This window comes from Triticum urartu, chromosome 2A (genome assembly GCF_056163025.1).
Source record: "Triticum urartu cultivar PI428250 chromosome 2A, HENAU_Tu73, whole genome shotgun sequence".
NCBI classification, from domain to species: Eukaryota; Viridiplantae; Streptophyta; class Magnoliopsida; order Poales; family Poaceae; genus Triticum; species Triticum urartu.
The window spans coordinates 113,656,133-113,670,070 of NC_141874.1; the positions used below are offsets into that span (position 1 = coordinate 113,656,133).

Consider the following 13,938-nt stretch of genomic DNA (forward strand, 5'->3'; position numbering starts at 1 on the left):
AGGAATGAGGGGCTACGTGACTAGTGAGGCCCCTGGGTCGCGATGCCCAGGGGTCCCCCTTAACGCTCAAGCGACCAGTTTGCGTTCTGCGTCGGCAGGGCCCAGCCCCGCGCATACCTCGACCGCCGTTGAGCACTGGGCCCAAGGAGTGAGGCGCTACGTGACTAGTGAGGCCCCTGGGTCGCGATGCCCAGGGGTCCCCCTTGACATACGAACGGCTCTCGTGAGGGAGAATGAGCACCATACCTAGCTCGCGAGCCTTCGCCTAGGATGGGGGCGCAAGAAAGCCAGGTGTCTGGGCACCTGGTAGGGTGGCGTCTGCCAGGCGTGACTTGAGCACAGCCCCCGTGCCTAGCCCCCCTTGCGGTACCCTTCCAAGGAGAAGCTGTGAGCGTCATGAGCTGAAAAGCTCCCTGAGGTTGGTGCAACCGCTGGGGGCCGCCCTCGGTTGTTTATAACTAGCGCGGAGCATAGAGCTAGCACACTTGAGCGGAGTGTGGGCATAACCGCTCCTCGGTCGTATCGGCCAGCGCGGAGCTTGGTGCTTCCACTGGTTCGTGGGCACAACCGCTCATCGGTCTTGCTAGCGTGGAGCTAAGCACTTCCACTGGATCGTGGGAGGGGAGCCTCCCACCGGGAGAGACTCCCGGGTGTGTACAGCCCGTCCAGACACGTGGCTTGCACGGCGGGACAGCCCGGGTGTATATGGGCCCTCCTCAGGACGAGCTGAACAACTCTGAGGAAGTTCTCGCGAGCTTATGCATCACTCACGAGACCCTACCCTAAGGCGGGCTGCGCCTGAGGCGGGTTGTGCCTGAGGCGGGTTGCGCCTAAGTCTTCTTCTACAAAATGTGAAAAGAGATGGGTTGCCTAGACCTGCGCTGAATGCATCTCCAGAGGGCATTGCATGAGAAGGCCGCGGCACCAACGACCCCAGGAGGTGACGTTAGCGGGACCGGCCCGTAAGACAGAGCTCAGCCGCTGGATTTATCGACGCTGCAGGGACGGACCCGAGCACAGACGTCGTGCCCAGTCTTCTCATGCTATAGTCCAAAAGATAAACAACCGGCGCGCGGTTCCCGCGGGAGCGAGGCACCTGCCACGGGCCACTACTTACCCACCAACAATTAGCCCATGCGAGAACAAGGCGCCAAGGACCACGGGAGGTGACGTCATGGGAATGGCTCGCGAGACAGAGCTCAGCCCTTGGGTTTAGCGACGCTGCAGGGACGGACCTGAGCACAGACGCCGTGCCAGTCCTTAATCATGGGGCGGTCGCGGGTGGGCTCACAAGGGCTCATGACCTTAGTGGCGGTGAGGGTGTCAACCATATAGATAATGCGAAAGGAAGCAACCAGTTCTGATTCATGCGCAAAAAGAGACAGCTGTGGGGGTAAGCCCCCAGCAGCTCGAGGATGATGCAGCCCGAGGGGCGCCCTCGACGGAATACCTGAGGCATCATGTGGTACTTGCCGCTGAAGAGGAGTTGGGGTAGCTGGACATGCGAGCCATGCAGGTTGCTCCTGAGGAGAGCCGAGCTCCCAAGGCCCAGGGGCTCCGGAGGCCCTCAGCGATCGTGGGGGTCCTGGTCCTGCTCCGTCAGGACCGCCTTCCGCTGAGCCTCCTGAGCCCCCACGGCCTGTTGTATGAAGTGCTGGTATGTGGCGGCTGCGTTGCGGAGGCCAGAGGGGAAGGCCGTCCTCCAGCCGTCCTCCATTGGCTGGAAGAGGCCTTGGGCGGCAGCCCTGTTGAGGCTCAGTATGTCGATGCAGACGCGAAACTTGTTGCTTGGGTCTTGAGTAGGTGGGTAAGGTTCCTTGGTAGCTTGGTCGATGGGGTCCTGAGCCCCCAGCATTATGAGGCTCACGCTGGGCTCATGACGACGCACGGCGGGGCGCACCCGCGAGTGGTTCCCGGGCACCTCCCTCATGACCAGGTCCGGGGTCCTCCTGAGGGGAGCCCCCGAGCCCGTCCTGAGAGGGGCGCCGGGCGCGCCTCCCTATGCGAGTGCGTAAGGCACCTCATCAGCAGGCACAGAGCTTGAGTTGGTGCCGTCGGGAGCCCCTGAGGCCTAAGAGTCGGGTAGTTGCTTCTTCTTCTTGGGGGCGGTCATCAGGGCGAAGACGGCTCCGTCTCCATCGGAGCTCTCGATTGCCGCAGTCTGGTAGGCGCGCTCCAGAGAACGTACTGCTTCCTTCTCGTCGCAGGCGATCGTGATGACTCCGCTGATTCCAGGCATCTTGAGGACGTTGTAGCCGTGATGGGTCGCCGCCATAAACTTGGAGAGGGCCGGCTACCCTAGGATGGCGTTGTATGGGAGGTTGATGTTGGCGACGTGGAAGTCGATGAGCTCTGTGTGGTAGTTGTTGCGGTCGCCGAAGGTGACGGGGAGGCGGACCTGCCCCATCAGGAGGGTGGAGTCATCTGTGACTCTATAAAATGGCTTGGTCGGGTGCAGCTGATCGTAGGATACTTGAAGAGTCTCGAAGATCTGAACGGAGAGGACATTGAGCCCTGCCCCACCGTCGATGAGGGTCTTGGTCACGCGGACATTACTGATGTTCTGGGTGCATTTCATCGGGAGAGTGCTTGGCGCGGCGGTGCACCTGAGCTGATCCTTGGGGTAGAAGGTGATGATCTGCTTGGCCCACCTGAGGTTGCGCGCGGCGTCAGGCCTGGGGAGACCCGCGTTCACCTCATGAGCGAACTGCTTGAAGATGCGGTGAGAAGCCGGAGCGTGGGCTCCTCCCAGGATGCACGTGACCCCGTGTGGCTCCTGGAAGCCGCCCGCTTCGTCTCCCTGGCGGTCGTCGTCGTTCCTTCTTGGCGGTGGTGGCAACGGAGGCAGGCCCGCGTTGCCCTGAGGGCGACCCTCACAAGGCTGGTCACGCCAGGGGGCGTCACGAGGCTACTCCTGCCAGCGGTCTTAACGAGGTTGATCACGCCATCCTTGGCGCAAGTTCCTGCCATCCCAGCGTCCTCCGCCACGGCCTCCTCCGCGGCCGTAGCCACGGTTGTCACGCTTAGGGCGCTGCCCGACGCGCCCGCCGTGCATTGGCCTGAGCTCTTGGCAGTCGTTGGTGTTATGGTTATGGACATCATGGAAGACGCAGTACAGACGGTTGTCTCTTGGAGGGTCGTTGTAGCCGCAGCCGCACTTCACTTCTGGCTCCACGGCCAGCACGGCTGGTCCCTTGCGCTTTGCTTCCTTGGCCTTGGTCTTCTTGTCATCGGCCTCTGCCTCAGGCAGTTCCAGGAGGGACAGGCGGCCCTCCTCTTCCCTGGCGCACTTCGCCGCGAGATTGAATATCTCGAGGGCCGTGCACAGGTCCTCGTGGATGGCAAGATCCTCCTTCACCTTAACGTCGCGGACACCGTCGGAGAATGCCGAGATGATGGTCTCGTCGGAGACCCTGGGGATCTTGAGGCGCACGGTGTTGAAGCGTTGGATGTACTTCTGCGGGGTCTCCCCAGGCTGCTGCTTCACACGAGCAGGTCTACGGCCGCTGGAGCTCGGTCGCGGGTACCTTCGAAGTTGGCGATGAAGCGCTCACGAAGCTCCTCCCAAGAAGAGATGGATCCTGGAGGAAAGGTTCAGGAGCCAGGAGGGCGCATCGTCCTTGAGGGCCATGGGGAACCAGTTCGCCATGACCTGCTCGGTTACGTTCGCCGCCTCGATGCTGAGCTCGTAGAGCTAGAGGAACTCCGCCGGGTTGGCAGTGCCGTCGTAACGCAGAGGCAGGTCCGGCTTGAACTTGCCAGGCCAGACGAGGCGCCGTAGCTCAGGAGCTAGGGCGCGGCATTGATCCACGCTCATGATTGCTGGCGCCCCCTGCGCCTGCGGTGCTGGATCTTGGGGTGCGGGCGCCACCACCTCCTGTGGGGCGCGGTTCTGGTGCTGCTGAGCGGGGAGCACGCGCGCTTCTGCCTGGGGGCGCGGGACCACCTGGCAGCCCTCCTCGTCGCGCGCGGGGGCCCTGCGTGGCTGTTCGCGCCGTGGAGCCTCGCGCCGTGGAGCCTCGCGCCTGAGCCCGTGGCCGGCACCGCGCGGTGGAGGTGGGGGCGGAGCGCCGTGGTCCTCGTTCCCCGCCATGGGCGACGGAGGGCGAGAGGAATGGGTCGGTGCGGGCGCCTCCCCGGCGGCGTTGACGAGCTCGGTGATGCGGTGGAGCCACTCGTCGTAGAGGTCATCCGCCGGACGGTAGCGTAGGAGCTCCCGCGCCATCAGTAGCGCAGGCTGCCGGTAGACCGGCCCGCGGCGGACCAGCGAGGACGATACCGCGGCCGGCGAAGGTGATGGAGTCGCCGTGCAGCCTTCGCGCCGCACGGACAGCGGCAACGACGAGTCCTGCTGCTCATGAACGGCTGGGTCCGTGGCCGCGTTGGCGACCTGTGAGTTGGGGCGGAGTGGTGCGCCGTTAACCGCGGGCGCCGTCTGAGCGACGTTGGCGGTGCGGCAGGCGGCGCGTGCTCGGTGAGTGTCCACCGTGGTGGTGAAACGAGGTCGATGGAGAAGAGCGGAGCGAGGTCGTCGGAGAAGCGAGATTTCGACACGCCCCCTACCTGGCACGCCAATGTCGGATTCCGGGCTCCGCAAAACCCTTAAGATTCGAACACATGGGCGTGAAGAAGATCTCTCCCATTACACGTCTACCTAGCGCCTCGCTCTTCTCCTGGTGCTGGGAATGGAATGCAAGCAAGCAAGCAAACAAGTAGAGCACACAAGAGTTTACCCAGGTTCAGGCCACCTTGCGGTGTAAAACCCTACGTCCTGCTTTAGTGGATTGGCCTCGCAAGGGCTCAAGTATGAACAAGTATAGTGGTTTCCTGAGCTCAGGAGGCGAGCTCAAGAGGGGTGAGGAAGCGGATGTTCTTGCTCCTTTGCTATGCTAAGTCCCAATGGGTTGGTCCCTACCCTATGCTAGGAACCCTAGCTACTTATATAGACGGCCAGGGTCCTCTTCGCCCGAAATGTTTAGGCGGGAAGGGAATCCCACAACGGCCATTTGAGCGGGAACACAAGGATGTTCCTATCCTGACAAAAGGTGGTCTTCGCCTGCAAAGAGGGCAGGCGGTGACGCGGTGGTGGGCTCGGCGATGACATCCTTCCTGCCGTCCTTGCGGTCTTCGGTCTTGTTGCACCAAAGGGGAAACCTTTGTCTCGCCCCTCGGGAACCTGCGCCTGCGCGGTCTCCTTTGCACCGATATGGAAACTGCGCACGCTGGCGCGCGCTGGCGCGCGCTGGCATGGTTCGTCATGGCTTGCGTCACTGCCTCCTCCTGAGGCAGCCCTTGCCTTGAGATCTCCACCCTCCCGAAGTAGCCTAGCTAAGGCCACTCTTGGGAGAGGTCTTGGTTGCCCCTCTGCAGCAGCCTAGGTGAGGCCACTCCCCGAGGAGGTCTTGGTCGTTCTCCTCGCTAGGGCTGGCCCCCTCACGAGGGTCTTGAGCAGCTGGATGATTAGCTGGGCCCTACCGGGCCGTACCAGGGACGCGACGTGGGCCACAGACAGGCAATGCTGGGTACCCTGGTTCCCAGTACGCCGACATTTGAGTCTCCTTAATTCCTCTCATATCATGGTTTTCCTAAATCTCAAAAGCTTCATCCACACAAAACTCAGCAAGAACTCGTGAGATAAGTTAGTATAAACCAATGCAAAAACCTTATCATTCTCTACTGTAGCAAATCACTAAAATTATTATTTAACATTTCATACTAAATGCATATTTAATACTCCTATCCTCAAATAGAATCATTAAACAAGCAAACATATGCAAACAATGCAAACATAATAGCAATCTGCCAAAACAGTGCCGTCTTTAAAGAATGCAAGGGTACCAATACCTCCCTAAATCCAAAAGTTATGAAAATTTACCACATCGTAGAAAATTTATCAGATATCATTTTTCAAAAAGTTTCAACATTTTATCACATTCTGACTTTTCTAGGGAAGTTTTAAAACAGCGGTAAACTTTCTATTTTCAAACAACAACATGTATACTTGCAAAATAAGCATTGCAGAGGCTATAATTGCCACTTTTATTGAAATAAAAGATGGAAAACATTATTATAAATAACAGCAAGAAAATCCTAACAAAATAAATTGACGCTCCAAGCAAAACACATATCATGTGACGAATGAAAACATAGCTCCAAGTGAGGTTACCGATAATGTTGGAGACGAAAGAGGGGATGCCTTCCGGGGCATCCCCAATCTTACTTGCTTGGATCTTCCTTGAATATTACCTTAGGATGCCTTGGGCATCCCCAATATTAGGTTCTTGTCACTCCTTATTCTCCTCATATCGATATCTCACCCAAAACTTGAAAACTTCAATCACACAAAACTTAACGGAACTTTGTGAGATTGGTTAGTATGATAAAGATGATACCATTCACTTTGGCACTGTCAAAGACAAGATTCATAATTGTTCTCACATAGTTCCTATAGTATAATATCATTTCCACAATTTATATTGAGCAATATAAGCCATAGAAACTAGAAAACAAGCAAACTATGCATTGCAAACAGAATCTGTCAAAAACAGAACAGTCTGTAGTAATGTATACTCAAACCATACTTCTCCTACTCCAAAAATTCTGAAAAATTAGAAACACCTGATAAATTTGTCTATTAATCCTCTGCAATAAGAATCATCATTTTATCACGCACCTGTTAAAAATGAGAATTGTTTTCCTGAGCGCAAAATTTTATGTTTTTCAGCAAGATCAAATCAACTATTACCGTAAACCATCCCAAAGGCTTTGCTTGGCACTTTATTGAAACAAAAGCAATAAAACATGATTACTACAGTAGCGTAAGCATATGAATACACAAAAACAGTAGGTAAAAGTGTTGGGTTCTCCCAACAAGCGCTTTTCTTTAATGCCTTTTAGCTAGGCATGATGATTTCAATGATGCTCGCATAAAAGATAAGAATTCAAACACAAAAGGAGCATCATGAAGCATATGACTAGCACATTTAAGTCTAACCCACATCCTATTCATAAGAATATTGTGAGCAAACAACTTATGGGAACAAGAATCAACTAGGATAGGAAGGCAAAACAAGCATAACTTCAAAATTTTCAACACATAGACAGGAAACTTGATATTATTGCAATAAGTAAAAGCATTTGTTCCTATCTCATAATAATTTTCAATAGCATCATGAATGAATTCAACAATATAACTATCAAATAAAGCATTCTTTTCACGATTCTTAATTTTATAACTCTCCACATAAACAAATTTATTCTCATGAATAGTAGTGGGAGCAAACTCAACAAAGTAAATATCATGGGATTGAAAATTAAAATCATGATGAAAAGTTTCATGGTTATCAATATTGTTTATGGCATACATGTCATCACCATAATCATCGTCTATAGGAACTTTGTTGTCATCAATTGCAACCTCCTCCAAAATAGTGGATTCATCATTAAATAAAGTCATGACCTCTCCAAATCCACTTTCATCAATATAATCATCACAAGTAGGAGGCATGCAATCATTATAATAAATTTTCTAATCAAAACATGGGGGACTAAAAATATCATATTCATCAAATATAGCAACCCCAAGCTTATGGCTTTGCATATCATTAGCATCATGGATATTCAAAGAATTCATACTAACAACATTGCAATCATGCTCATCATTCAAATATTTTATGACAAACATTTTGATGACTTCTTCTTCTAACAATTGAGCACAACTTTCTGAACCATCACTTTCAAGAAAGATATTATAAAGATGATCAATAATATGATGCAACCTCAATTCCATTTTTTGTAGTTCTCTTTTTATAAACCAAACTAGTGATAAAACAAGAAACTAAAAGATATAATTGCAAGATCTAAAGATGTAACTTCAAGCACTCACCTCCCCGGCAACGGCTCCAGAAAAGAGCTTGATGTCTACTACGCAACTTTATTCTTGTAGACACGTGTTGGGCCTTCAAGCGCAGAGTTTTGTAGGACAATAGCAATTTTCCCTCTAGTGGATGACCTAAGGTTTATCAATCCATGAGAGGTGTAGGATGAAGATGGTCTCTCTCAAACGACCCTGCAACCAAATACAAGAAATCTCTTGTGCCCCCTACACACCCAATACAATGGCAAATTGTATAGGTGCACTAGTTCGGTGAAGAGATGGTGATAAAAGTGTAATACGGATGGTAGAAATATATTTTTATAATCTGAATAAATGAAAACAGCAAGGTAGGAAATAGTAAACGGGCACAAAAACGGTACTTCAATGCTTAAAAACAAGCCTAGGGTCCGTACTTTCACTAGTGCAATCTCTCAACAGTGCTAACATAGTTGGATCATATGATTATCCCTCAAAGTGCAATAAAGAATCACTCCCGAGTTCCTATTAGCTAACACACGTGGGCTTTTTGCAACAACTAGCAAGATGCCCATGTGTTGCACGGAATATCAGGATGCATTTGTACGAGTAGTTTATCTTGTGGGAGAAAAGGATGAACGAGGGAAGGCCTTATTTACAAATGTGGAGAGGGGTGTGGGTATCTTTTTGCAAAATTGCCACAGTTTCCTTTCGATCCGTCAGATATAAATTCAATGGCCTATATTGCAGGATGGCAGGCACACCATTATCACCAACTCTGTTTTTTATCCCTACTCTTATAAAAAGGATAGTCGGTGATGATGCTGTGCCTGCCATCCTGCAATACAGGTCGTACGATCTATATCTAACGGATAGGAAGGAAACTATGGCAATTTACCCGCACTCCTATCCACATTTGCAGATAAGGCCTTTACTCGTTCATCCTGTTCTCTCGCAAGATCTTGATGTTCCATGCAACTCACGGGCATCTTGCTAGTAAGAGTAGAAATTAGAGATATACCACTTCTTGAATCTTGAAACCAACAACATTCGTCCCTTATCTTATCAAAACCGCCAAAGGAATATATTTTGAGTGAAACATAACATATTTTTAGTGATATACGTATTTCAAAACTAGACTCTTTTTTCTATCAAATCGGTGAATATGTATTAATCTACTTTGATCGTGTGGCAACTCATTGGCACATTGCTAGTAGTTATTACTACTGCATAATTTTTTGGATACCGGACAAACGGTGGACTACATATACGAATAGAAGAGGCGCACACACGCAGTCGGTCTGTCGTTGTCTCGCACACATGGGAGTTACGTAAAGGCACTGTTAACAAATAAACCCTAAGACCCTAGGTGCACGATTGCTGCATGCGCGGGTACCGGGTACATGGTGGAGCGCACCTTTGTAGGAATAGTCAGTTCGCGTGGTAATTTGATCCATAGGAGTTGATGGTCGGGACCACAGGTGATAGACCTGGAGGTGATGGCTCGCCAGTTGCCACAGATCGAGTAGCCGCATTTAAAATATCATTTTTAGCGGGGTAAGAGTTTTGATTTTCAATGGCGCGTTAGAAGTACTTAAGTAGTTTTTAGAACGATTGGTATGGAGCGAAAATGGAATTCCTAACTACTACCTACTTGGCGTATGGTTGTATGGGTTTATGTTGCGAGATGTTGAACCTGGTAGTTCTAGGGAAAATACTATGGTTTAGATGTTGGTTTTTAGTAATGAAAATCGGAAGGGGGAAACCCTCCTTTGACAAAAAAAACTATTACCTCCGTCCTAGTTTACTAGTCCCCATCATATTTTGGGTCAAAGTTTGTCCATGACTTTTACTTGCAAAATGTGAATGGAAAATGAGATTTTGTTAAACCCAAACAAAAAAGGACTGGAGGGAGTGATTTCTCTCACACGGACGCGACCTGTCATAGCGCAGGCATTGAACCGGCGCGCCGGCCAAGAGGGCCCCACTCGCTGCAGGCCCGGCTGAACACGCCTCCTCGCCGCATGCAACCGGCTTCAGACTGCCCTGCCAGCCTCCATTGAATCTACGGGTGTGCCGGCAACACATCCTTCCGCGACCCGACCGGCATTTTAGAACACAAAAAAATGACCACAATATGATTAATTACGCATGGTCTTGACTTGTTGTGCTCGCACTAGTAGTAGGAACTAGAGGTTTTCTTTATTTATAACTCTCCTCACATATTTTTTGGCTTTATAGTGAATCATGGTTGTGGACATTATCTATGAATGTGCAGATATCTGTGAACATGAGTTTGACGTGGAAGTTGAACTTGGAATGTTGGGCCTGCGCGTGAACTATACCATGTCCAATGCTTCATCTGTTATTGTTTGGAAAGTAATTGTTGTTATTACATGACCCTAAAAAATTATTTTGTGCCACATCAGTAGATGCACAGACATCACAACAGGCATGCTGACTGGATAAACATTTGAACCTAGCTATTATGAAGGAAAATTTGTATTGACAATAGTTTTGGATAGAAGGATACGCGTAGCCTGCCCTGCCTCTGCTAGCTTCTTTCTGGCTTCTTCCATCTCTTCTTTGGCTTGGGTGAAGAGAGCATCTGATTGCTCTTTTCGCTTCTTCAGGAACTCGGCTACATTCTCAAGGGCTGCTGCACGCTTTCTTTCAGCCTTTACTAGATCCACGAGGACACGAATAGTTGCCGACTCCACCTGGCTTGTGTGTAATCTAGCATCATCTGGGAATTTGCACCTTGTGTCTAATCCAGCATCATTAGGGAATTGGCACCTTGTGTGTAATCCAGCTTCATTTTGGAAACAAGATCTCGAGGTTGACCATACTTCCCTCCTCGCAGGAACTGCATCCTGACATGAAGTTACTTCTTTTTTAGATCAATACTCAGAGCAACCCAGATCCATTTAGTAGAAGCCAGATAAACAGGACTCGGAGACGTGAATTCAAAAGGAAAAATATAAAAATATACTACAAGGTGAGAACACCCACTTCCTACATCAACCTAAAAACGAAAGCATTAGGATTATTAAGACTCTTCTTATTACACATCAAAGAACACGAGGCTAAGAGAAACAGAAACTACAACATATACACATCGAAGAACACGAGGCTAAATGAAAGTAATTGAAAGGGTGTCACTTACCAAAGCTCGTTTTACAGGTTCAGTGCAGCTCCTCTTTAACTTGTCACGCTCCTTGAAGATGTCCCCAATATCCCATGTTTGGTCTTCATGGCTCCTCTTCATGTTCGCACTCGCGGTTTTAAAATATCAACATGGCAAGAAAAATATACTAGTAATACTCAGGCATCTTGTGGGCAACATTAAAGCACTAGTCTGCCATGTTAGAGCATCTCCAACAGAAGCGCAACGCGCGATGCTTTTAAAAAGTGTTTACAGCGCCGAAATAGTCGGTTTTTGCGGGCCCGGAGTGCTGAGATCGAGAAGTAGAGATAGATAGTAGAGACATAGATAGTTCTCGACATAGATATATCATAGATAGATAAAAAATAGATAGTTCAACTACTCCTCGTCGTCCGACAGCTCCTCGGTGATGTCCTCCTCCGACGTCTCAGTATAGGCGTGAAGATACCGATCGTCGTTAGATTCCCAGGGCGGCGCTGCTCCTAGCCTTATATTGAATTGAGCGCATGCTTGTCCTCATGATAGACGGCTTGCTCTGCCCTCCTCTTCTCCCTGTCCGCCCTCCTTTGCGCATAGAACTCGCGCTCGTTGATGATGTCCTGCGGGAAGAGTTGGCGCCATAGCGCCATGGCTTCCTCGTCCATCTCGGCGATGACGAGACGGTGCTCCCTCCTCTGGTTGTCACGATGATCCTCGTCGGTGATAAGCCGCGGCAGAGGCGTGGGCCCCTACGCCCTCTCCCACGTCGGAACGTTGGGGAAGTTCAATGTTCTATGAGGCCATCGGAGGCGCCACGCCGCCGCGTCATACGCGTGAGAGGCCTCGTTGGTGGTGTCAAAATTGGCGAGGCTGAGGCGCATCCCGTGGAGCCAGATCTCGGTGGAGAAGCCGCCGGAGGGGCACACGCGTACGCCGCGGATCCCCAAGTTTCCCAGCGACGGCGAGGCGAGAAAGAGCGGGGAGAGAGCGGTGGAGAGGCGCAGAGTGGGGACAGAGTGGTGGCAAGGCACAAAGCGGGGAGAGAGCGGTGGTAGGGCCGTGGATTTAATAAAGTGCGCCAGACGCCGCGTGCCAAAACTAGTGCGCGCCCAGTCGGTTTTTCCGCCGCGCTCGCGATCCTTTCCCGACGTCCCTGCTATATATAATCTCTTCTCTAATGTTATATTTATTTTATATTTTATATTTTTTTTCTACTTCTCTACTTTTTTTCTAAAAAAATAGTCGGTGATGATGGTGTGCCAGCCATCCTGCAATATAGGCCGTCCGATTTATATCCGACAGATAAGAAGGAAACTATGGCGATTTTGCACAAAGGTACCCACACCCCTCTCCAGATTTGCAAATAAGGCCTTCACTCGTTCATCCTTTTAACCCACAAGATAAACTACTCATACAAATGCATCTTGATGTTCCATGCAACGCATGTGCATCTTGCTAGTTCTAAAAAACTTTCCATCATTAGCCACACCACTGGTTGCAGATGAATAACCTACCCTAGCACAGCGCGATACACGAGCGACGCACAATTACAAGCTGATATTATGTTGGATAATGGAGGCTATAACCAATTACTTTTATGGGAACAATAGAAACCAGGAAATTTGAAGGGTGGGTATGAACAAAATTTTAACTGCACATGTACTGCTAAGTGATTCAATACACACATTACCAATCGAGGAGGAGAACGATGGTCGCGGCGAACACTGTGCATCATGGTCGGCAACAGGAGTCAGTTCATTGTCCACGACGGTGGTGCTTCCGTGCTTGGCATCGGCTTCCGAGAAGCAGATCCGAGACCGTGGAAGACGATGCCGGGGAAGAGGCTCTGTGTACGACGACGGCGGTGGACCGTCTCCAGTGCGACGTACGAGGTTGTCGATGAGGCAGATGCGCTGTGGTGGACGAGTGTGCCGATGTAGAAGGGGAGGAGCACGAAGGCTGCGATGCCGTGGAGAAGTCTATTTTGCGGTGGGGATAGAAATGGGGAGTATTAAGGTGTACTACTCTGGGTGCCGTGGTGGGGTTGGCTGGGTAGGGTGAACCTAAAGTTACGAAAATAGCCCCCTACCAAGTTTCATCCGTAGGCCTGTTCCGAAGGCTATGATGTTAACTTCGCACTGCTCAAATCAGGGTCACGGGAGATTTTCCCGCCGACCTCAAAATTTTGTGACACTGAACTCCCCGTGTGGCGTGTTGGGTGATTAGGCTAAGCAACTAGCGAGTAGTACTAGTAATTAGTAGTACCAGTAACTACTAGTACTGCCTCTGTGTTTATGGCATATTAGGTTTGACCGAAGTCAAACTCCTAAAGTTTGACCAAGTTTATAGAAAAATGTAAACATTTACCATAACAAATATGTATGATGTGAATGTACATTCAATAATGAATCTAATGGTATTTATTTGTTATTGTTTATGTTAATATTTTTTGTTATAAACTTTCTGAGAGTTTACAAAACTTGACTTTGACCAATGCTAATACGCGGACTTAAATAAAAACGGAGGGAGTACACATTTGTTTTCTTAGTTTGTAGTGAATTAATCATTTGTTGTAATTGTGAAATAAATATATTAGGCTACTGACTTCGAATGTAATGGTCTATACAATTCAATAGTTACAATCATTGTTGAATTCCAAGATGTATACGAGGTCTATAGTACTTCACAATATGCTCAAACTCACATAATCCTAGTCAAATGAGAATCTAAATGCATTTCATAGTTACTTCTTTGTAGGATGTAACAAAACCAACCATAACTCTACATCATCCATTATCAAAGCAACATTTGAACACATCCCAGTGTGTGAATGAAACATGTAGAGAGAGCTTGCAAAGATGGAGCAGATACGGCTGGAAAGATTGTATGTATGTGGACGAGAGAGTAGGAGACAAACCTGACGAGAGAGAGAGAGATAGAG

The 13,938-nt window shown here is 49.7% G+C and overlaps 1 protein-coding gene across 1 annotated transcript; it reads right to left on the reverse strand.

The window, feature by feature from the left end:
- Positions 1-2,293: 2,293 nt before the first annotated feature.
- On the reverse strand, positions 2,294-3,649 carry LOC147984183 (uncharacterized). The gene is made up of 3 exons (XM_087541000.1): positions 3,639-3,649; positions 2,946-3,527; positions 2,294-2,675 (listed from the first exon to the last, which is right to left on the reverse strand). Exons 1-3 carry the CDS (start codon positions 3,647-3,649, stop codon positions 2,294-2,296), a joined length of 975 nt encoding a protein of 324 aa, XP_087397126.1.
- Positions 3,650-13,938: the final 10,289 nt, after the last annotated feature.